Genomic DNA, 25,220 nt, shown 5'->3' on the forward strand with positions numbered 1-25,220 from the left:
TTTCCGTACATAATAAAGCGTAATTTTGTGGCAAAAACATGGACATGATCTGTCGTTTTTATCCTTTTATTTACTATATTTATTTATTTGGCCAGTGTCGTTGTGGGTCTTGGTTATTTTGCTCTTGTAAGACCTTTCAAATAATAGAAATCATGTGGCGAAGTGATATGGTCATGTAATGCGGTCAAGAGCTGCCTGGAACTACATTCGCCGTGCGTTTCCCTGAAAATAATTGCACACCTTAGAACGTTCCTCAGCCAATCAGATTCAAGCATTCAACGGCCCCTTAGTATAAACATGTATAACACGTGTACTAAGTATGTCTGAACTAGGTACGTCGCCTTACAAGACGCCTGATATGTAAGTCCTCTCCATGTACGTCGCTTCAAATGAACTTTAAAGTTTGCAATAGTAGATGTATTTGTTATAGGCAATTGCTTTTAATTATTTCCTAACAAGTGTTAATAGTGAATAATAATTATAAGTTTATTTCATTTTAGATAACTTTTCTTTTTTGGCTGTTACATTGGTGTAGTACCGCAAACTAAACATTCTTTTTTACTAGGACGCTGTAGTCAACACATTATTCAAAGGAAATATACTTAGTTTCATGATGTTCAAAATGTTATACAGCCTTTAAGGCTGTCACTCAAATATATTTTTTACTTTGATCAAAACAGTGGCTGGATATAGTATGTAATTCATCATCTAAAAGTGATGGTAATGGTAAAGTGATTATATTTAGTTTCATTTTTTTTATGAAGTTAATTTAGAAAAACGTTTGGAGCACTTTTTGTTCGTTAAATGTAAGTTGTTGTTTTGTTTTTTTTTAAGTAACAATCAAGCGGCCAGCTGCAGACAGTGAGCTGATCATAGCCTATGTTTGAGCAATTTTGCCTTCTCAAATCATCACGACTTGCCTAAAATAAAATCTATAGATATAAACAGTTCACAGTCACACATATCACAATGTTAGTTTAAATGTTTAAACTATATAAATGTGCGCTAGGTGCATATCTAATCGTTTGTGTGAAGAGTGGAAGCTGAAGGCACTTTGCAAGACATGGAGGCGCCAGAGCGGTCACTTGCTTTTTTTTCTTGATAGTGGAAACAACTTAAAATACGCCGTAATTTTTGCTCATAAAGGTAAGAGTAATACATAATTTGGCACTGTACTTTTATTTGTGTGCGTTCACAATATCAGCAAAATGTTGTGAATAAATAGGAAAACAGAGGATGCCCTTGGCATCTTGTCTTGAACAGGAGCGCCTCACAATGATGAACCGAAACTCAACGAATTGAGTCACAAATATGATAAATATATCTATAGAAAGCTTTACATTACTACTTTAAAACGAAATAATTTTTGGTTTCGGTTTGAATTATTTCATTATTTAATCCATAAAGATGCATTTCTCTCTAAAGGCACGTCCAATGAGGAGATGGTAATTCATTTTTTCATCACCGTCTAATATATAAAAATAAGGAAAAGCCTAAAACATATTTTTTTTCAGATTTTTATGTTGCTCTACTCTGAATACCTTAAAATTTAAAGGATTTGCTGCAACGCAATTTTGTCTGATACGTGAATTATTTATTAGCCTACACAGTAAAACCTCCAGTGTTAAATCAACACTCCCAGTGTATATACAATCCACACTCAGAGTGTTAAAAAAGTAACACTGAAGCAGTGTTAAAGTTAATGAGATAATTAGTTTATTAATTGAGTGATGATAGAGCATTAATGAAGAACACCTGCTGTTAACAAACTGAACCATTGAAAGAAAGAGAAAGAAGAACAGAAAAAAAGAGACGAGACGTGCAGAAATACAACTACCACTGACTTCAGTCACAGCCTTAGATGCAACTGAAGATAAAAGAAGACATTAGATCTCTTAAAATCTCAGCAGAGGATGATTAAACAATATCAAAAAGTGTATATTTTTCATTGTCATTGTTGGCACATTTTACCAGTATTTACCATACTTTCAAAATAAAAAGTAAAATAGGAAAAATATGCAATATGAAAATAATTTAAGAAAAAATGTGTTTTAGAGGTTTTCAAAAAGCCTTTTTCCAAAAGATACATCTGGAAAAAGGGGGGTCGTCTTATATTCGGGTCAATATGGTACATTTCTTTCATATTCACTCATTATTTGTGGCGTTTGCTTTTCCCAGCAGACCAGATTTATGTCTGAACACAGGCTTCATGATGGTCTGTTGTTCATTTGACATGGCTGTAGATCACAGAGACCTCTTCCACAGTCTCCACATCTGATCGCCTAAAACTAAATAAAATGAAAACAGAAACACAATGATGTAATGCCACAGATTACATGATAATAAGGTCATTTTTAAAATACAGCCGCTTTGTATGTCACATTTCTTTGAGTAATGAGCAGATGATGACACAAGTTCTATTTTTGTACCTCATGGTAGCACCACGCTGGGGAATCCTGAGAATGTCGTACTGGTTTTCATTCTCTTCTGCTTTCTTCGTCGGTTTGGTTTTGTGATGTTGGACAGTGGCATACTGGATCTCCTCAGGGTCTGTGTCTCCATCTCTTTTGGGTTTGCTGGATGAAATGCTGGCATATGGAGCATCATCATAAACGGCTGATTCAGACAAGTGAACGTCCCTCTCGGCTACATTAGAGTACAGATCATCCTGAAATGAAAGAAAATGAATTATTATACACATGGAATCTAACTAAAAGTACATGATTAATATTTCCTGTCATGTCTGGATTATTTGCCTGTTTTTCTGTGGCATCTTCAGCTTTTGCACCTCTTCGTTTTCTCCTGCTTTTTGACATTAAAATTGTGAGTTGTGTTTTAAAGATTTATTACTAATAATCACATGAGACAATTCCACCTGCACTCTAATTGAGAACCCAACTTATATTACGATCACCATAATAATGATAATGATGAATAATCCTGCACATGCCACTGTGATTCCCAACCAGACAGGCCAACCCAGACCATGATGCACTGAAAGATGAAAAATATGAGTTAAGGGGATAGTTCACCCAAAAATGAAAATTCTGTCATTAATTACTCACCCTCGTATCGGTTCAAACCCGTAAGACCTTCATTCATCTTCAGAACGCAAATTAATTTTTTTTTGATGCATTCCTACATCAAGGATCCTTACACGATCAAGGCTCAAAAACATAGAAAGGATATCGGTAAAATAATCCATGTGACATCAGTGGTTCAACGTTAACACTTTATTTTGATGGTCCCTTTTGAACATTCTGTTGACACTAAGTAATGTTGCAACTACATGTCAACAAACTCTCATTAGAGTATTAGTAGACTGTCTGCTTCATATCTGCTAACTCTTTATTGTGATGGTCTCTCAACAGACACTCTACTGACTATAAGTAACTTTGCAACTACATGTCAACTTATTCTAACCCTAACCCTACCAGTCAACTAATACACTACTAACAATCTAATGAGAGTTGGTAGAAATGTAGGTGCAATGTTACTTATAGTCAACAGCATGTGTTAAAGGGACCATCAAAATAAAGTGAAACCGGTTCAACCGTAATTTTACAAAGCTACAAGAGTACTTTTTGTGCTCAAAGAAAAACAAAAACAATTACTTTACTCAGTAATTAATCTCCTGAATATGTGGTTTACATATTTGATACTTTCCAACATGGTGCTATAAGGTGACACAAAATAAATTAATTGCTGTATAAAGTTGTTATTTTGCACACAAAAAGTTTTCTCACTGCTTCGTAAAATTACAGTCAAACCCCTGATGTCACATGTAATTTTTTACTGATACTCTTGCTAAACTTCTGAGCCTTGACCGTGAAAAGAGTTTTGTTGTTTACGGAAAGATCAGAGATCTCCCGGAACGCACCAAAAATATCTTAATTTGTGTTCCGAAGATGAACAAAGGTCTTACAGGTTTGGAACGACATGAGGGTGAGTAATTATGACATAATTTTCATTTTTGGATGAACTATCCCTTTATAATTGCCTCTCAAAGCTACACCCTTCGTAAAAAAAAACCTTCACCTGTGACAGTAACAATATCTGACGTCTGAGATCCATGTTGATTGTGAGCCTCACAGTAGAAGCATCCACTCTGTAGAGCACTGAAACTCTGTCCAGATCCAACAGCTGAGCTTTGATTCTCCTTAAACCAGCTGAAGTTCAGAGCAGGTGGGTTTGAATCACTGCTGCAGATCAGAGTCACTGAATCTCCTTCCATTATTACACCAAATGCATTTATAGACACAGAGACGTTCCTGGGTGGGTCTAAAACATCATTAACAATCACAATACATTTGATATCACAGATGATTAAATATCACAGTTATTGAATCATCATTAACTCACACATAATGTTTAAAGTCACAGCAGAGTATTTCTCTCTATGTTCATTTCTGGACTTGCACTTGTACTCTCCACTGTGATCAGAGCTGATGTTTGAGATGCTGTAGATTCCTCCAGATCCTACAGTCTTTCCTCCTTTAAACCAGCTGATTTCTGCAGGTGGGTTTGAATCACTGCTGCAGCTCAGAGTCACTGAATCTCCCTCCACTATTTTACCAGATGGATTGATGGAGATCACAGGATTCACTGGAGGATCTACAGGAGATGTATTTAAATTTTAACATCTAAATGAAAAATAAGAATGTGAGGTAACGTAAAAAGTGAGATTTACCAAATGAGACAAGCTGCTTTATATAAAGAGATTAACTTTTGCTGATACAGTGACAATTTCTTCATTAAGTACTTTAGTACATACATCCCAGTCAACACGTGAGATCACGCGATGATCACAGTGACATCACACCATTCTCATCTGGTGATACTCACGGTGTGAGTAATAAATGAGCTCATTGTGAATTCAAAATGTTGAGCAGATTGAGAGGAGGCAGCTCAAATATTGATCACCAGGGGGATATTCTACTAGCCTGACTACGTCAGACTTTGTACTTCCGCTCAATTTAATTTCGCTTCTGTACTCAGTCTGATATAGCAGACAATCTCCCAGTTTATCTCCGGCTCCGCAGCAGCCGGGCCAATCAACGAACAGAGGGCGGGCTGAGAGCCGTGACGTAGACGCTAAACTCAGAATTTAAGATTGTAGTTTAGGTGAGGGAAATCTAAAACGACAGAGGACATGGAGACACGGGATGCTATTCGCTCTGTTGTGGAGAATATTCCCGGCATTTGCCAACTGAAGCTTGAACAAGAAGAGTTTGGTTCACATTTTGAATGGAGGTGATTTTGTGGCCCTACTACCGACAGGTTTTGGGAAAAGTTTAATTTATCAGCTGTTACCGATCATCAGCGAGAAACTGGGGAGGCCAAAGTCCGGCAAGGCAATAATTGTGGATGCGTAGATTTACTTCACATAATCTGCAAAAGTCATTCACAGCCATCTTCACTCCAGTATTTCGCTCGATGGTTTTGTTTTCGCCGCATACCTGTGTTTACAGCGGAAGTTCGAGGCTGCTGAGCCGGCGATTAACATACATCATAACCAACCGTTATGTGATTGGCTTACGGGTACACCAATGATTTTAAACTTCAGACAAGCGCCCACCCACAAGAAAGTAAACGCTTGTCAATTATGCCCTTCCAGACTCTGTCTACGAAGCAAAGTGAAGTAGCAGAGTTTGGTATTACCAGGCTAATATTCTACTTCCTGTTTCTCAACACTATCACAGAGATATCAGAGTGCTCTCACAAGATGAGCTCATGAGTGCACGCCCAGCTAACAGATTTCTGTTATAAGAACCTTCTCCAAACATACAACTGACTTCCAGACACAGCCTTAGATGAAATCAACTAAAATAAACGAATCACCAGCTTCACTCATTATTAAGCAGACTGACTTTATTTCTGTCAGACATCTTATTGTTTCATTTGACGTTACCATCAAAGTGATTAGTGTTTGCTTTAGTTGGGCTCTTGACCCTTGACTTTATAACATTATATTTTTTCGGGCTGCTGTAATTGTGTTTGTAAAGCACATTTGTTATGGCAAGGAAAACCAAAAAGAAACTGCAACCAGGTGAAATTGGTTTGTTATTGACGATAACAACAAAGTCATCATCTACATTCAATATGCAGTCTTGGTGAGGTTTTATTAATCTATAGTTTATAAGTATAATAGCTCTGTGATGAGTATAGTATAGGATACAGCAGGCTCATAATTAGTTATGAAGGATTATAAAAGCATAAGACAAACTTTATTAACTACTCTCTCGTTCAACCACAAAGAGAGACATCAAGAATCAACGTATGAATCTCAACAATGGTAACAATCAAAAGCTTCATGCTGCAATGCATGCTGGGTATTTAGTTTCTGTGCAGTGAGTGCACTTTGACCTCACATTAGTATGAGCACACAGTGGGGGCGCTGTGAGGTTACACTTTTAGCTCACTGTTACCTCACATTGTGACCTCATCACGAGTATCCTGTGAGCTCATGGTGAGATCACTGTGAGATCAAATTGTTGACTGGGTAGTGAGCATTTTTAATGTTTACGGATTGGCCCTATTTACTTCCATTGTACATGTCTCACTGCAATCCAGAATTATGCTTTTTTTAAAAAAAAGGAGGGACAAGTGATTTCCTTTATAGAATATACTCACATCTGACATTGAGCTGCTGTAGAACCTGGTCGAAAAGAACGCACACACATGAGCTAACTCAGAACATTCCAATCGACTTATCTTCCATCATCAACTCGTAAAATGAACAAATGACCAACACAACGCCACAATTCTATGACTAGCGTCCGGCCATACTCTACTTATCACCTCGAGAGACTCGTTAAACATGATAAGGTGAGGATGAAATGACCGCGCTACATCTGCCCCAGAGTTAACAACAAAGAACTACTTCTTTGGAGAGGTTCCAGAACCAGAGCGTCCGCGATACCGCGACCCCGCTTACCATAAACTACCTTCTGATAAACAAAAAATTGACTGACTTACAGCTTCGTCTGAGCTAAGAAGATCACCAGAGCCACACAACGTGATACTCCTCATGACCTCACGACCTCAGCTTTGGTCTCCCGCCTTCCAAAGGAATGCGCCTCTTTTCTCTTCTTCTCCAAAAAAAAAAAGCACCCGAACTTTCATGGACTTTGCCAAAAAGGACAATTAACAAAAGACTGCTGCTATTAAAGCAATATACTCAAGAGACAATATATATATGAATGTGGTATTTTATGTTTTGTTTATCTTGCTGTGGTTATTAGGACTTAGGATATTTTAATCTATGACTTAACCCGTTTAGTAGGTAAAATTATAGGTATTCAATATGACAAATACCCCATGTGTGGTATTGAATTAAAAGTTATTTTGATTGCAATAAGGTGAAAAGGATGGATGTTGACTTTTAGCATCATAAGGTATGATTGTAACACTTTATAGAAATCTGCTAGGATATTTCCTCCATGTGACATATTTATTAGCAGATAATGTATGCACGAAAAAGAAGTCGTGCTGGGCGGGGCTCCGCCCTACAGAGACAATGTGATTGGATCAGACAGTGAATAGGATGGACTCACATCTGTCCGATAAAAACAGACACCCAACTTTGCAAAGTGGTGGGTTGAACAACTGGTGAAAACTGCATGGAAACTTGGCTGAAAACTTGGGCGTTGCCCCCCCTTGATTGCGCTGCAAAACATCTAGCTGATCATCTCAAAGGACTTCAACACCCTGTCCATGTCTGACCAAAGAAACTTGCCAAGCCGCCGCGTAAGAACTTCAAACTTGCCATTTGCGCGCTGCCAGGAAGCCATCAAATCCAAAAGGAGGAATCCCGATTGACGTCACGCGACAACCACACATCAGCGCGAAAGTCCAGGACTTCCCTCCAGCAACACCCCTCAAGAAGAACAGCCTTCAACTCAATCAAAGCAAGTAAAACAAACAAATCTCTAATTCGCTGAGTTGAATTGAATGAATCTTTAAAAGATAACGATAGCCGAGTCTTCTGTTTGTGACATCTCAAGGTTGTCTTTATTCTCAGGAAAGAGAATAGCTTAACTTTCTTCAAACTGCTTTTATCTTGCCATAACTTGTGTATGTGTGTGTATGTGTTTTGTTTTGTATGGTATCCTAGAATAGTAAATAAACTCTCGATTCATTTTTAATGAATAGACTGGTGCCGTGATTTTCAAATCTTAAATTACTTGCCATAGATCGTGTTACCTGTTGCTCAAAAATTTCCCAATCAATTCTGTATTATTATCATCAATAAGCCGAATTGCTAGAATATACTGTATTAATACTCGCTGGTCGAGTCGTTAATAAGGTATAAATTACACAATTTTGATTAATATCAATTAATCAGATCAAAACCGAATTTCTACGATTTGGTTCCCTAAAGCTAAATTTTATAAATGAAGGATAAAACCTTACATTACACTGCACATCAGGTGATTTGAGATAGTGATTGTGCTCCTGTAGAACACAGCTATATCTGCCTGCATCCTCTCTTCTGACTGACTGCAGCAGGAGTTGATTGTTTCTGTCTCTTCTCTCAGTTAATGGCTGACCATGTGGTATTTCAGTTTTTCTTTTTTAATAAATCTGCAAAAATGTCAACAATTCTGTGTTTTTCTGTCAATATGGGGTGCTGTGTGTACATTAATGAGGAAAAAAAAATGAACTTAAATGATTTTAGCAATTGGCTGCAATATAACAAAGAGTGAAAAATTTAAGGGGGTCTGAATACTTTCCGTACCCACTGTAAATGGCTAAAGTCTGATAACACTGTAACCAGCACCAACTGGGCTACAATAATATGTTAGCAGCATTTATGTATATGATTGTGTTTTTGAGAAAGCAACGTTTATGCGTGGTTAGTGAAAAACTAAAATTTTGAAGTCACTGAAATAAGGCCATAAAACACATACAGAACATTTGCTCACAAGACTTTTGGGAACTGGATCTTGTAGCCTAGAGTTTTTGCTTCAAAATGATGTGAAAATCACCTTGTTTACTCACTCACAGAAAACAATATATTGATTTAAATTTTCTAAGTCACTTTTTGAGTAGAAAAGGTCTATGCAAGAGGGCGTGTACTATCCTGTATAATGCTTTATGCCATGGTCTGTCTGAATACTCGATTCTGATTGGCTGGTAGGTGTTGATTAAATTCGTTGAACTGCACAGGTAGTTCCAGGTCAGTTTAATCACTTTATATATTAATGCACTTCCTATAAACATTGATAACCATAGTAACATACAGTTACAGTTATATAGTAATACAGACGAAAATTTACCGTCATTTTTATCGTTCCGGTCAAATATTGCAGCGCAAATATTATAAGCATCTTTAATATGTGAATGCTGGCAAATGACCATGGCGTAAACGGGATAATCAACGGCTAGCTGTGCATTAAATTATTTGAATGCACTTCGCTGAGGCAACCACCCTCCGCTGCACGTCGAGTGGTTCTTCGCCTCCACGTCGTGCATTCAAATCGTTTAATGCACGGCCAGCCGTTGATTATCCTTTACGTGACTCACACCTGAGAAGACAAAGGCCCGCATAATGAGCTGCATAATGAGCCATTTATGTGACTGAGAGGGAATTTCTACAAGAAAGAATGCGAGGAAAAAAGAAATGTATTTATTCATTGTTTGCAGTTTATTTTAGAATATTTTTAACTATCATGCAAAATAGCTTGAGATTCACTTGCAAGTGCAGTTAGTTTTTTAGGAACAAACCAAAAAACAACACAAGAGTCAAGACGTTGTGGGTGCAATATCCAAAAATATCCAAAACAGGGGCAGGAAACTTGAATGCAGGACAACGGGAGACAGCAGAAACTGCATGAGAAAACAAATGGACATGAGTACCACAATGATCTTATAAAGACAGAGCAAACATAGTCTATTCAATCTGCCAAAAACATGTAGCCTACCACACTTTTACTATTGTAAAACCATAGTTTACTTTCGCAAGGGATATCATAGTATAATATCATATTTATGTTTATAGCATAGTTTATAGGCGTTCTCGCTTATTACAACATTTAAAACTAAAAGTAGCCTGTAAGACATATTTCAACCAATTTTACTCTGAATTCCGGCTGATTTTAGTCTGGAAATATCCAACTAAAAATATGTAGCATTTTATATATAGCTGAGCAACATTTTAACTCATGAAGGTAAGAATAAAAGGCTTACTCGTCGGGAATTATATCCTCCGCTGGGTCCAGACGTTCTTTAAAATGCAAACGTTCTTCCTCTGAGAAGAAAGTAAACTCTTTCTCGCTGTCCAGAACCATCTGAAGTGCTTCTTCACCCGCGTAGCGTTTGTAACCAAGGTTACTAAAGCCCATATTAAACCTGTAAAAGGAAGAAAAATAATTATTATAATGCACATATAATATATTTTATTATAATTTTATGGTTTTAGAAATCAAATACTGCTGAATAAATGTAGTAAGTGTCACAAACTAGAAAATAAATTAAATTGAACCATTAGGAATAGCTCCACCTTTGAGGTTGCTCATCTCTAGCCTAATAAAGAACAGTCTCTCGTCACGGAGTGAAGTGAAATGGCCGCTGGAGCAGTGATGCGTGTCGGTTGCTATTCTAAAGTTAAGAAAGTAAGTGAGAAATACTAGATTAACAATTAAAATTCATAGTTTAAAACATTGCTAACAGGAAAGAGTTGTTTAAATAGTCGCGTTTGTATTGACGAGGAGATGAGCTGATTGATCTGACGGAAACTGCATAAAACCGATTTTCCTTGATTCATCTGAGATTATTTCTAATCATTATCAATTTATTCTTGGTAAGTAAGCTCATACAATACCATCCCAGTCAACACGTGAGATCACGCGATGATCACAGTGACATCACACCATTCTCATACGGTGATCCTCACAGTGTGAGTAATATATGAGCTCATTGTGAACCCAAAATGTTGAGCAGGTTGAGAGGAGGCAGATCAAATATCAGTCACCGGGGGACATTCTACTTCCTGTTTCTCAACACTATCACAGAGATATCACAGTGCTCTCACATGATGAGCTCATGAGTGCACGCCCAGCTAACAGATTTCTGTTATAAGAACCTTCTCCAAACATACAACTGACTTCCAGACACAGCTTTAGATGAAATCAACTGAAATAAACAAATCAACAGCTTCACTCATTATTAACCAGACTGACTTTATTTCTGTCAGACATCTACAAAAGCGCTTATTGAGAATTAACAGAGATTTAGATGATGATGTTTTATTGTTTTGTTTGATGTTACCATCAAAGTGATTAGTGTTTGCTTTAGTTGGGCTCTTGACCCTTGACTTTATAACATTATATTTTTGGGGCTGCTGTAACTGTGTTTGAAAAGCACATTTGTTATGGCAAGAAAACCTGAAAAGAGACTGCAACCAGGTGATATTGGTTTGTTACTGATGATAACAACACAGTCATCACCTAGATTCAATATGCAATCTTGGTCTTGGGAAGTCGTGGCCTAATGGTTAGAGAGTCAGACTCATAATCCAAAGGTTGTGGGTTCGAGTCTTGGGCCGGCAGGGATTGTAGGTGGGGGGAGTGAATGTACAGCGCTCTCAATACCACGACTGAGGTGCCCTTGAGCAAGGCACCAAACCCCCCAGTTTGCTGCGCTGCAGCATAAATGGCTGCCCTCCGGGTGTGTGTGCATTTTGGATGGGTTAATTGCAGAGTACAAATTCTGAGTCATCATTTATGAAGAATTACAAAAGCATACGACACAAACATTATTAACTATTCTGATTCCTGATGTTTCTCTTTGTGTTTAAACGACAGTGTATGAATCTCAACAATGGTGACAATCAAAAGCTTCATGTTGAAATGCATGCTGGGTACCTAGTCTCTGTGCAGTGAGTGCACTTTGACCTCACATTAGTATGAGCACACAGTGAGGGCGCTGTGAGGTTACACTTTTAGCTCACTGTTACCTCACATTGTGACATCATCACGAGTATCCTGTGAGATCATGGTGACATCACTGTGAGATCAAATTGTTGACTGGGATGTTTAGTAATGGTTTTTGCATTTTTCAGTCTTTTGCGGAGTTAAGTGTTCTTATAATGATACTGTGATGTATAATTTTTTGTGAAATGTTAAGAGATGTGAGTAAAGTGATAAATTCACTGACTTTTTTTTTTTTTAAAGTGGTTATGTACCTTTGCTAAATTTGTGAGTGTAATGTAGCCATGTGGAGTTTTTGCTAACCATGCCGGCTCATGTGCTACAGCTACAAGCTAATCGAGTGCTCATAGGTCATTCTAAGAAGTTATCCTTCATTAGTTATATTTCTGTTAGGAAAATGTGTTAACTAAGGAAATAAGTGTTGAGAAATGTGTATTGATGCATCTGAAAACATGTATTGTGTTGAAAGTGATTATCTGAAATGTTAATGTTGTTAAATGGGAATTAATTGTAATGAATTGTGTTTTTTTTTTCTGCCTTGTCTTTGCAAGGTTGTTTTTTTTATCTTCTTTTCTTCTCCACCTTTTCTTTATTTTGTCCTTCTATATCTCTCTTGACATTGAATGAGGAGTTTCTTGGAGTTCTGAGTTAGAACTGTTTCTGCCATCAACGAGCAGCCCTCAACATTGGTGGAAACTGGCGGGCCAACCTGCTTAAAAACTAAAAAAAATAAAACAGAGGTACAATGCAGATATATCCTGATGATGACTACATGAATAATAATAATAATAATAAAACTGACTTCATAAAATGACTGGATATTTCAATATTGAATATTACATATCTCTTTATTGACTGACATGTGCAGAAGGTTTTAAAGAATCGTTGCAGAAAAATGTATCTTTGACAAATGAACAGTTTATGAACATGTCAAATCTGAACTGGTGGTACAACTATCCCTTCAATGTCTTTATTAAGAAATAAAAGACTCTGACTTGCTGCATGATGTAACTTTAATTGATATACTGTAAGCCCAAATACTGAGAAGGTGTCTGACAGTCAGTCAAAACATATACTTACAAAGCCAAAGACGCTCTGTGTTGGGGTGTATGTAGCTGCTGTTGACACAAGCAAAAGAAATCAGAAGAAGAAACATCACTCAATATGTTGTGTGTCTGTAAATTAAAATGTGCCCATTGTTCATCAATGATTATTAACTATAATCAGTGTGTTATGAGCATGGCAAATCACAGATGCAGGATGCTTGATTGGTTATTACAACAATTATCCAATTAATGTCTTAAGACATTACGGATGACTAACTTGCTGCATGATGTTGATATAAACACAAATGCTAAGAAGATGTCTGACAGTCAGTCAAAGCATACTTACAAAGCCAAAGACGCTCTGTGCTGTGGCTCTTAAAAGAGCCTTTGGGGTGTATGTAGCTGCTGCTGACACACAAGCAAAATATATCCAAAGAAAAAACATCACTGAATATGTGAGATATTGCAAATGTCTGAAGAATTAAAATGGATTCAGTTTCCATCAATCATTATTGACTACTCAGTGTTATGAACATGGCAAATCACAGATGTAGAATGACTGCTGGATTAATCACTTACAACAATCAGATGGTAATCAAAACTAGAAAAAAAAGAAAAACAAATCATTATTTTCTTTGTATAATTTCGCAAAGCTCTAATAAAGCTATTATACATATACATCAAACATTGTCATCTGTCAGTAATAACAATTTTACAAGCAATAACAAATGTTTTTCAGATATGTCTAACAATATTCTGGTACACTGAATAATCAAATGTAAAATGCCAGCCTTGATTGAGTTCATTAAATTTGAATCCTTGTTAAAGCTACACAATTGATCCAGAGATGTGAGGGACTTTCTCTTTAAAGTAATGATTGTCATTTGACAAACCTTCGTGTCGATAGGCAGTCCTTAATTGTTACAAAATCACATGGGTGGCTGATTTTATTATAGAGCTCTCATCTTTGATACACATGCTCGCTCTCTCTCTCTTGTTATGCAGCGCGCGCGTGTGAGAGAGCGGCTGCTCGTGCTATTAACGGTCCCAATTATTTCCAAAGATAATTTTAATAGTATTAAATAATTCCTTTTTAGATTAAGTTAACATGATAGACGTGATTTTGAAACAAGAGCTTCTCTCAATCTGAGCACATTTGCTCAAATGTCCAAATGAGCGCAAATGACGTCACACACAGGCTATTTAACGGTTTTTAAGGAAATGCATGGTAGGAAAAAAGACGGAAAACCATTTGTAGCGCCTCTCTAGTGTGTTAAACTATAAGGAGAGGTGGCTATCCTGAGTTCTTTAAATATCTGTCCAATCAAATAAGTGAGGTTTCACTAATAAACTTATCAGTCTGTAACTGGTGTGTGTGCTTACTAAGCTAACTTATTAATAAGCTTACCCCTTTAAATCACTATTTCAGCAGTAATATTTTAACTTTCACAGGAAATTAAATGTCTTGGAATTACTTTTATCCTATACACACTTTCACATTTAAACCAAACAAAATACTATTTTTCTTAATTAACTTAAAATATCAAAAGAGTCAGTAACCACAACTGTTGTATAAAAAAAATATATAACAGATTTACTTGGAAAAATAGGTCAGTAAATAAATGTGTCTTGTCAATATCACTTGTAAAATCACAAATGCATTCAAATTCACATTTAAAACACAAGGGCCCAAGAAAATCAAATAGCCGGCAAAAGCTCAATTTGAAATACTCTTCAAATGTTCAAATGATGCAGGCCTGAATGTAGCTTGGGTACGTTGTAGTCTTAAACCAAATGGCTGCTTCACCACATAGGCCAAACAAAAAAAATGGTACCTTTACTCAATGTGAATATAACCTCACACGCCCAGGATCAAGGGCGTCCGCAGCAGATGACAGGATGAGCGGATTCCCGAGGAAGAGAAGAAAGTCGAAGAGAAAAGTCACATGGTTGACGATCAGGGCAAAGTCCACCACTCGGACGGTAACACTAGCCGGCTCCGTCAGGGTCGATCTCACAGTTCACACGGGCTTACTAATCGAGGTCGCTGGCCGCTAACTTGTTAGCAAAGTCCATGCAAAAACACTAACCACTAAATCAGCGGCTAAATTAAACTTATCTCAGTCTTCGTGTGCGGAGTTGGCCACTCACACAGACAGAATGATCACTTGTAACGTTCATATAAGAGTCCTTGTTGAACACTTTCAGAAAACTCGTGCACTATGCACATTAACACATGTTTCCCCTCTCGCAAACTTCCCGCGTTTGCCCCTCCTCACTTCCTCAAACCTTGACCTCTACTGTAATTGGCTCATACACAATACTTTCAGAAATAAAATAAATTCACAAACATTTGTGTACCTCTTTCTTCATATTCTTAACCGGCATCTTTTAAGCATTTTCACATATTATTACTCAACAAATAATTAACATTTTAAATGCTGTATTCAGTAGACCCAATACATTACCCAATATATGCATTTCTCTTTTAGCAAAATTATAACTTCCTTGCTGGTCAACAAATCTTTTTAACTTTTTAACCTTCAATTATATTTATTAAACTATGAAATTATTTATTCAAACTTGTATCTTATACTAATGAATATATTTCAACAGGGTTACACATTGTTTGTGTCAACAAAGGTGGTACATTTACTGGAAAAGGCAGTAGGCTACCCAGTCAACAATTTGATCTCACAGTGATGTCACCATGAGCTCACAGGATACTCGTGATGAGGTCACAATGTGAGGTAACAGTGAGCTAAAAGTGTAACCTCACAGCGCCCTCACTGTGTGCTCATACTAATGTGAGGTCAAAGTGCACTCACTGCACAGAGACTAGGTACCCAGCATGCATTGCAGCATGAAGCTTTTGATTGTCACCATTGTTGAGATTCATACACTGATTCTTGATGTCTCTCTTTGTGTTTAAATGACAGAGTAGTTAATAATGTTTGTGTCTTATGCTGTTGTAGTTCTTCTAAATGATTATGAAAGTGACGTGCCATACGGCCAAGTATGGTGACCCATGCTCGGAATTTGTGCTCTGCAATTAACCCAGCCAAAGTGTACACACCCCCGGAGCAGTGGGCAGCCATTTATGCTGCGGTGCCCGGGAAGCAGTTGGGGGTTCGGTGCCTTGCTCAAGGGCACCTCATTCGTAGTATTGAGGCTGGAGAGAGAGCGCTGTTCAGAGAGCGCTGTACATCCACTCCCCCCACCTACAATCTCTTCCGGCCCGAGACTCAAACTCGCAACCATTGGATTACGAGTACAAGTCCGACTCTTTAACCATTAGGCCACGACTTCCCAAGACCAAGACTGCATATTGAATCTAGGTGACGACTGTGTTGTTGTTGTCATCAATAACAAACCACCTGGTTGCAGTCTCTTTTTGGGTTTCCTTGCCATAACAAACGTGCTTTACAAACACAATTACAGCAGCCTAAAAAAATATAATGTTACAAAGTCAAGGGTCAAGAGCCCAACTAAAGCAAACACTAATCACTATGATGGTAACATCAAACAAAACAATAAAACATCATCATCTAAATCTCTGTTAATTCCCAATAAGCACTTTTGAAGATGTCTGACAGAAATTAAGTCAGTCTGGTTAATAATGAGTGAAGCTGGTGATTTGTTTATTTCAGTTGATTTCATCAAGGCTGTGTCTGGAAGTCAGTTGTATGTTTGGAGAAGGTTCTTATAACAGAAATCTGTTAGCTGGGCGTGCACTCATGAGCTCATCATGTGAGAGCACTGTGATATCTCTGTAATAGTGTTGAGAAACAGGAAGTAGAATGTCCCCCAGCGACAGATATTTGAGCTGCCTCCTCTTAACCTGCTCAACGTTTTGAATTCACAATGAGTTCATATATTACTCACACTGTGAGGATCACCGTATGAGAATGGTGTGACGTCACTGTGATCATCGCGTGATCTCACGTGTTGACTGGGTACCTCAAACTTTTCACATTTTAATGAGTTCGTATGAGAAAACGTCTGTTATTTTTGTGTTAAAATTGCTTTACCTGAGAAAAACGAACTTTTCCCTCACATATGTCCTATAATTATTTTATTATTAACTTAGTCATATTTTGAGATGTTGAGAATTACCTCGCAGTCCAAAAAAGGCAACCCAGTCTCATATAAAAACGTACCCTGACTACGTTGGTCCAAAGTGCAAAATGTAGAGGGGTTACAATAACGGCCCTTGAATTGTATGACTGTAAAGTTTTTTTTGCCTATTCTTTTCCTATTGTTTTACGTCCAAGTCACGTGACTTTCAAGATTCCGGCCGTGAGAACAAAAAACATGGCGGACATTCCCTTACGAAAATTAACCATGGTTTTACTATAGTAAAACTGTAGTTAACCATGACTGTAGTACCCGTGGTTTTTTGGTTCATACCATGGTTTTAAAAAAACATGGTTCTGATACCATGGTTTTACTACAGTTATATTGTAGTAATACTATAGTACAAGTGTAGTAAACCATGACTGTAGTAACCATGGTTTTTGGTGCGAACCATGGTTTTAAAACCATGGTTCAAGTACCACAAATTAACTATGGTTGTAATACCATAGTTTAACCATGGTTTTACTAAAGTACCTCAAATTACATTTAAGCCTAGTTATTCAACAAACATCTACAAAATAAAAACAGAATGACAAGTTACTATTCTATGATACAGGCTTTATTATAGCAGTTACATCATCTGAAACAAAATATTGTCACATGTCAAAATGATTCAGAACTATGAACTATAACTTTATTTAAAAAATAGTGATAAAGCACTGCAGTGGTAGAGATGGTTTTCTGCTAATTTACAAAATAAAAATAGCAAATTGTTTCACTGTAATAATGCATTATCTCTATAGAAATTAATTACATGTTGTACAAATAAACATGACTTCGTGTTCACACACAACATTATACCGCCGACCTCTTTAACAATATCTTTTGTAGGGCTGCATGCAACTAACATTTTTTTTTTTGATAATCAATTTATTTGTAGATTTTTTTTTTTATTAATACTAGTAATTGGATGACAAATAAATAAATAAATAAAATATATAGATAATTTTTTAATTAAAATAATTTTAATCCATTATTTTAAAGAATGTCATTTCACATCCTGCCTATGAAAACAAATATAAAGAATGTCTCTATGTAGGCTCTGCTGTTCATTATAAGCATTAAAGTGTTAAAATACAAACATTACATTCTAAACCTAAAAACAACAGATTGCTTGTTATTTTGAAACAGAATTTAAAACAATTTAAACAAAAAAACACAATGTTAACTTGTAAGAGGTACGAGGAACAAACACAATCATTCGTCTGAACAGAGCAATTATATTATATTATATTAATGGACAGTTCCAACAATAGTGCCTTTACTGTTACTGCTCTCATAAATATGATTACTTGTGTTACATGTAGGGTTTTAAACCTACACTTAATTTCTAACAAAAAAATATTTGAGCAAAATGTGTATTTTAGTCAGAATTATGAGCGGTCTGTTTGTTTTGATGCACTATTCAAATTCGTTGATGATTATTTTAATTATCGAATAGTTGTTGCAGCCAGGCCTAGTTTTATACAACCTGTAAACACAAGCCCAACACAAGCAGATGTGTGCAGTCCATAGCATTAACGACCTTGATTACAATATCAATTAAGGTAAAAAAGGTTCTTTCAGTGGAACAGTTTTACACATACTACAAAATACATTCACAAGAAATGAGAAGTACTTTAAAGAATGTTTAAAATGATATCAACTCATGAGAAGATTTCAGTCATTTCAGGCCTAAAGCAAGTTGATTTATTCTACATCGAGTCACCTCATGGGTTCACCTCAGATGAATCCTCCACACTTTTACTTGGTGAAGGAAATGCCCCTCTTTTCAAAAACTTTTCATGCTGCATACATGGCAGTAGTGGTCAGTATGAAGTCTATCATATAGTCCAGTAGGTTACAGTCCACCTTTGGTTTAGTTGTCTTGATCTTCACCCCATATGGTCTCAGGACCTAAAAATGAGAAGAATATATACACAATATTAATAAACAACTTGCTGGAATACTCAGTTGTTATTGGTCAGTTGCACACTCTCATCTAGTAAATAGTATTTAGTAAATAGAAATCTTTTCCAACATTATAAATGTCTTCACTGTTACTTCTGATAAATGTAATACACCCTTGATTAATAAAAGTATTAATTTCTTTGTTTTCTTACCACAAATGTTTGAATGGTATTGTTTCCATAATAATGTTAAGCAGCAAAAACTGTTTTCAACAAAGGTAGTAATCAGAAATGTTTCTTGAGCAGCAAATCAGCATCTTGGAATGATTTCTGAAGGATCATGTGACACTGAAGACTGGAGTAAAGATGCTGACAATTCAGCTTTGATCACACACTGTAAAAAAAAATCGCAATTTTATGGAAAATAACTGTGATTTTTTTCAGGTTATTTTCTTTTATTTTGAATTGCAGTCAAAACTCTGTAAAATTATCTCTGAATTAACTACTTGGCTGTTATTTCAAGGATTATGACATTAATGACAAATTACAATAATTCACGTTTTTAATACAGAAAAACTACTGTATTTTTATACAGTACATTTTCAGTTTTCTTAAATTACAAACAAATGTATGTAAAATTACAAAAATAATCTGTAATTAATAAAATAACAAAACCGTTAGATGATAAAATGGTCAAATGACTGGCAGCAACAGCTGCCAAACAAAAACCTTAAAATTAAAGTAAAATCTCCTTATTTAAACAAGCTGACAACACTGTTAATTTACAGGCATTTCATAAATTATTACAATCAAACACCTTCACTGTAAAATTAACTAATTAATTAATTAAACATCACATGACTGGCAGCAAGAACATTAAACACTCTCTCTAGATCTCATAGATCTCTCTATCTCAGCATCTTCACTTATTACAAACCAGTCTGACTTTATTTATTTCATACAAAACTTCTTATTGAGAATTAACAGAGGTTTAGATGTCAATGTTTTATTGAAAATAATAAAGTTTGAAATCACCATTGTGGAGATAAGCGTTTGCTTTAGTTCACTTTATAATATCAGCTTTTCTTTGGCTGTTGAGACTTTGCTAGTGAAAAATTACTAGCGAAAACTCTGATCATGTAAACCTGGCTTCTTATTGGTGATGAGTTAATCATCATATAGTAGCCTGATCACATCATGAGTATTGTCTCAGAGCATGTTAACACTTAATGTTTTTTATTTTTAATTTGTCTTTTTTTATACAGCGTTCTTGTGATATGACAGTCAGAGATTCATTTTTTTTATCATTATTTAGAAAGCATCTTGTATGGAAGCGTTTTGATTCACAGGAACATCAAGAATCAGCACATGAATCTCAACAATGGTGACAATCAACAAAAAGCTTGTTTTGTGACGATCAGAGCTGATCTGAATATTTTGTAGATTGTTACCATTGTTGCGGTTCATATGCAGATTCTTGATGTCTGTGACTCTACGAGCTCTCATCTAAATAAATTCTTCAAAATACCTTACAAACCTTCAAAATATCAATGGTAAACGTTTTTTTACATTTAATTTTTTTACAGAGCAGCAAAAAAAAATTACATTTTAAAATATATTCACATAAAAAAGTGGTATTTTAAATGATAATATTTTACAATATTTCTGTTCTTACTGTATTTTTAATCAAATAAATACAGTAGTGGTGAGCAGAAGACTTACTTAAAAAACACATTCAAAAAACATTTAAAAAAATCATTGAACAGTAAACTTTTGAACAGTAGTGTCCTGTATGTTTGAGGTTTTACTTACTAGTCACATGGTACATAGCGACTTAGAGATGTTGTCCGACAGGAGACTCTGCGCTCCTCTGCTGCACAGCCATCAGCATATAATCTAGAAACATAATATGCAATTTATCACAGAGCCAACGATATTTAGCTTTATTTAAAGGAAGCAAGCTAGAGCAGAAGTGAAACGCAGAAAAGAAAACGGTACACACACACACACACACACACACAAACAATTTCTTAAAAAAAATTATTAACATTCATGTATTTAGGTTTGTGTCACTACCTGTCAAAACCTTCCTTTAATGAACTGTAATATAACAGATGCATGGTGATATAAGACAATATGTTGTGAAAAAAAAATGCATATGAATGCATATTTCTTCTATGCTCACCTGTGTTTTCTGCATTTCTGTCAGCAGCTCCCTTCAGAAATTTTGAAATCTTGGAGCTTCTCTTCCTTTGTAGAAAGATTATATTATCACTCCTGAAACCACAGAACAATTTTAATTTATCAATATTTGTTTACCATGAAAGATCAAAGTACTTCTGAACTAATGTTAGATTCAGTTCATTCGTGCTTCATGTTAAGTGACGTCCATTAACAGTATACAGCACATATTTTAGGTTAAATAAGTTAGACAACTTCCAATAAACCATTGACAAACTGACAGCAAACCCTTTACAAAGCTATCAAAACCTCTAATCTACACATAAAGATGTGATTAAAAACCCAAACTTTCATAAATAAGAGCTCAAGCTTCAGAGTTAGCATAACATACCTCATCTGAAAACAGATGCTAGCGGACTTTTTCGAAGACTGTAAAACATTTCTGTGAAGTAAATATTCAACAGAAACATGTCAGTTATATGTAAGAAAGTGTCTGGAACAGTTGTGTGTGATATTTTAGGGACTAAACTCACCTGAAAGCAGTGAAAACAGCAGCGAGAGACGGAGATGTACTGTTGGTCAGTTACAGTGTTGCTCACCGTTTCCATGGAAACTCCCGCCGCTGCAGCGTTTGAATGAGCGCGCGAGTCCATTTAAACACGTCACAGTCATGCAGCATTCACAAACCTCTTAAAATCTTTCTTTAAATCGCGAATTTGAAACTCATTTTGTAGTTCTACGACCAATACATTGGTGCAAAATGTATGATAGTGGGATAAATAAAAAATAAAATAAAAAATTATATTTTAAGACTTGTATCACTCAGCCTTTTTATTTCATTTAAAACATGATTTTTATACTAAACTTTGCTTTTGCAAATAATAAATAAATTTTTTGAGCCTCTGAATGAGATCAGTGAATCAAGCCACTAGATAATGATTACATCATTATCAATAATCAATCAAAAGCACATAATCACACATTTTCCTGGCTTTTCATGCTATAACAAACGTGCTTTACAAACACAATTACAGCAGCCAGAAACAAAACTAAGATTAAAATTTGATGGTCAAGAGCCCAATTAAAGCAAACCCTGACCGCTACAATGGTGAGGTCAAACGAAATGTTTTCAATAAAACAAATAAACTTCTGTTAATTCTCAAATAATTTTTATAGACATATGACAGAAATAAAGTCAAATTGCAATGTGTGAAGTTGGTAATGCTGTTTGTGGAGTTGTTTAATCAGATCTTGAGAGATTTAATGATGTCTTGTATTTCAGTTGAGTTCATCTAAGGCTGTGACTGAAGTCAGTTGTAGTTCTTGTTTCTCTTTCATTCAGTGATTCTGCTTGTTAACAGCAGGTGTTATCTATAAGGAGAGTAAATATTTAACTGAACTGTATTATTTTGCACAAGAGAGATCTAATTTAGTTTTGTGGATCACCATTGTGGTGGAGAGTAGAGCCTGTGCTTCAGTCAATGATGAGTTCTGCTGCTTTATTTAAAGACAGTAACTGTAGAGTTGCTGATACAGTGATGATCTCTTTGTTAAGTGCTTTACCACATGCATGTGTGCTATCGCTGATGATAAACTACAACGATTTGAGTTAAAGTCATGTTTTTAGTAACTTTACTATTATAAATTAAGTGTTTGCAGTTTTATATTAAGAAATGTTCCTTCTTAGTAGAATCAAATGAAATAAGTTTACCAAATGTTTACACACCATCATAATTTTACAGCATGCAAGAGTTTGCTGTATTTTTACAGTACAATTGTAATTATTGATTTACAGTACTCTTGTAAATTTACAGTCTTACTGGCAACCAAAATTGCCAGTAAGTTACTGTAAATTTTACAGCAATTTTTTTACAGTGTGGTTACTGGCCAGCCACTGTCAATTTTGAGACCTTGTACTTGGTGGACTTGTTCACCACGTATGAGGATCTAAAAATCACTGCCCCAGGGATGTCGAGACAAGCTTTTGTCAGCATGCTTGACTGTCGTACAAAACTCTTTGGGCGAGTTATCTTGTTTGGATCACCTTTTAAATAAGGGATTCATTGTTGGGACTTGTTCTTACAATCCCCAAAGTTTCAGCACATATTTCTTGACAGAGCCCTTTCTTCGTCATGATCACGGTCTAAAGCCAACCTTCGAAACAGTTACCGGTACTTACTGTTTTGTTTTGTTTTTTCACTTTTGCTCTAAGAGTGGGAAGATATGTGGGGACACAATGCAGAGGGCCTTCCTCGAATAGGCCTATGCCAAATTTGAGGTTGACAAGCTGTCTCAGGTCCAGCATTTTCAGTGTCCTGCATGCACACCCTCCATGTTGGCAGTTGCAGTGGATGGGAACCGCAAATTATATTGTTTCAAAAGCCAACCAGGGTGTGTAATATTCATGTACAATGAAATGCTAGTGAGCCACAAATTACTTTTATACAGTAAATTTAACCCACATCTATATATTTCTTTCAAGACCTGATGGGTTTTTTGATGGAGTCTTTATGGCCAATGATGCTGAGGTGTCCTCCTTTGTTGATTACATCCATGGAACAACTGGACATGTAAGCTAAATTTATATTTCTTCATGTGTAACACCACAATTTAAAAATTGTATGAATGCTTGCCAGTTTTCTCCCCAAAATTTAAACATTATTTGGTTTGCATCAAATGCCATAATACCATGATTTACAGCTTATTTTGTAAAATGTAACTGTGTAAATGTCTGTATTTGCCGTCATCTGTTTAAGAATCCAGGGAAAGGGAGATGTGGTGCGGGTCAGTGGACCGCAGCACGAGAGTCCGCCAACAAGTCTGCAAGCAAACTAGACGAGGAAGGTGTTGAAGTTGCTGTCTGTCGTCATGGGGTTTTGCTGAAGGGACTGAATATGTTCCGTGGAGAAATATTTGCATACCCATTATATCGCCAGAAACAGCTAGCTTCACAGACCGTCCAGTTTTTCTGTTTGATGTGGTCTGCAAATATTGGCCATATCTGCAGAAAGTTGTGGACCAATGTCCAGAGTTGGAGGACTTGCTGAACATGCATTTTCTCCATCATGCATGCAAAAGCGCATTCATGGATGTGTGAGGTAATAATGACAATTAGATGTATTTCTTACCATTTGCACCGCACATTGTAATTGTCTGTCCTCTGCCCCTACTTGTTGATTTCCAAATTATAACATTCATGTAAATGTGTTACAGTTAAAATGGGGGGGACGCAATCAAGAAGGAGCTGGAACAACAATCGGAGAGGAGGTTGAACAGGTTAACAGCTTCCTCTCTCGAGCAGCCATATGTTCCAAGTACATGTCAAAAGCCGGTAAGCATTTTTCATGTATAGTTGTGTCCAAATTGAGACCAAGGGGTTGATGCTCGGCCTTTGCATTTTAGAGGTCCATGCATAGGTGCTCCCTTAGAAAACAACTGTCTAGTCAGCACTTTTATTCTGATCAGGATTCTCTTTAGAATAATTTAACTTCTGACATGTTAATTAAGTGTATGATTATTTCCAGGTTTATGTGACAATATTAGAGAATGATCAATGTAGTATCTGACCTGTGGTCCTCACTGTGAACCTAAATTAATGCACATACATTGTGTGTCAAGTTCGCACAGACATGCTAACAATCAAGGCAAGTGGCTGGAACAAGCGAAAGGCAGAAAACCTTGACCGGACACTGGCCAAAAGATACATCAAGGTACTAACTAGGAAAATATGTATAATAACATTTTTGTTTTTAAATTGTGTCTCAGCATTTGTTAACACTGATATTTCTTTTGGACAGACTGTACAAAGGATTGCAGAGGGAACAAAGGACCTGGAGAAACTCACCCAGTCAACAATTTGATCTCACAGTGATGTCACCATGAGCTCACAGGATACTCATGATGAGGTCACAATGTGAGGTAACAGTGAGCTAAAAGTGTAACCTCACAGCGCCCTCACTGTGTGCTCATACTAATGTGAGGTCAAAGTGCACTCACTGCACAGAGACTACATACCCAGCATGCATTGCAGCATG

At 36.3% G+C, this 25,220-nt stretch overlaps 1 protein-coding gene across 1 annotated transcript in view; it reads right to left on the reverse strand.

The window, feature by feature from the left end:
• Nucleotides 1-3,962: 3,962 nt before the first annotated feature.
• Nucleotides 3,963-25,220, reverse strand: part of LOC131541596 (B-cell receptor CD22-like) — a 92,382-nt gene continuing 71,124 nt past the window's right edge. The window contains exons 7-8 of the mRNA XM_058777451.1: nucleotides 4,363-4,614; nucleotides 3,963-4,281 (exon numbers count right to left, since the gene is read on the reverse strand). Coding sequence (XP_058633434.1) covers nucleotides 4,010-4,281; nucleotides 4,363-4,614 — 524 coding nt within the window. The 3' untranslated portion in view covers nucleotides 3,963-4,009. The remainder of the gene's footprint in view (nucleotides 4,282-4,362; nucleotides 4,615-25,220) is intronic.

Source organism: Onychostoma macrolepis, chromosome 01, assembly GCF_012432095.1.
Source record: "Onychostoma macrolepis isolate SWU-2019 chromosome 01, ASM1243209v1, whole genome shotgun sequence".
Taxonomy (NCBI): Eukaryota; Metazoa; Chordata; class Actinopteri; order Cypriniformes; family Cyprinidae; genus Onychostoma; species Onychostoma macrolepis.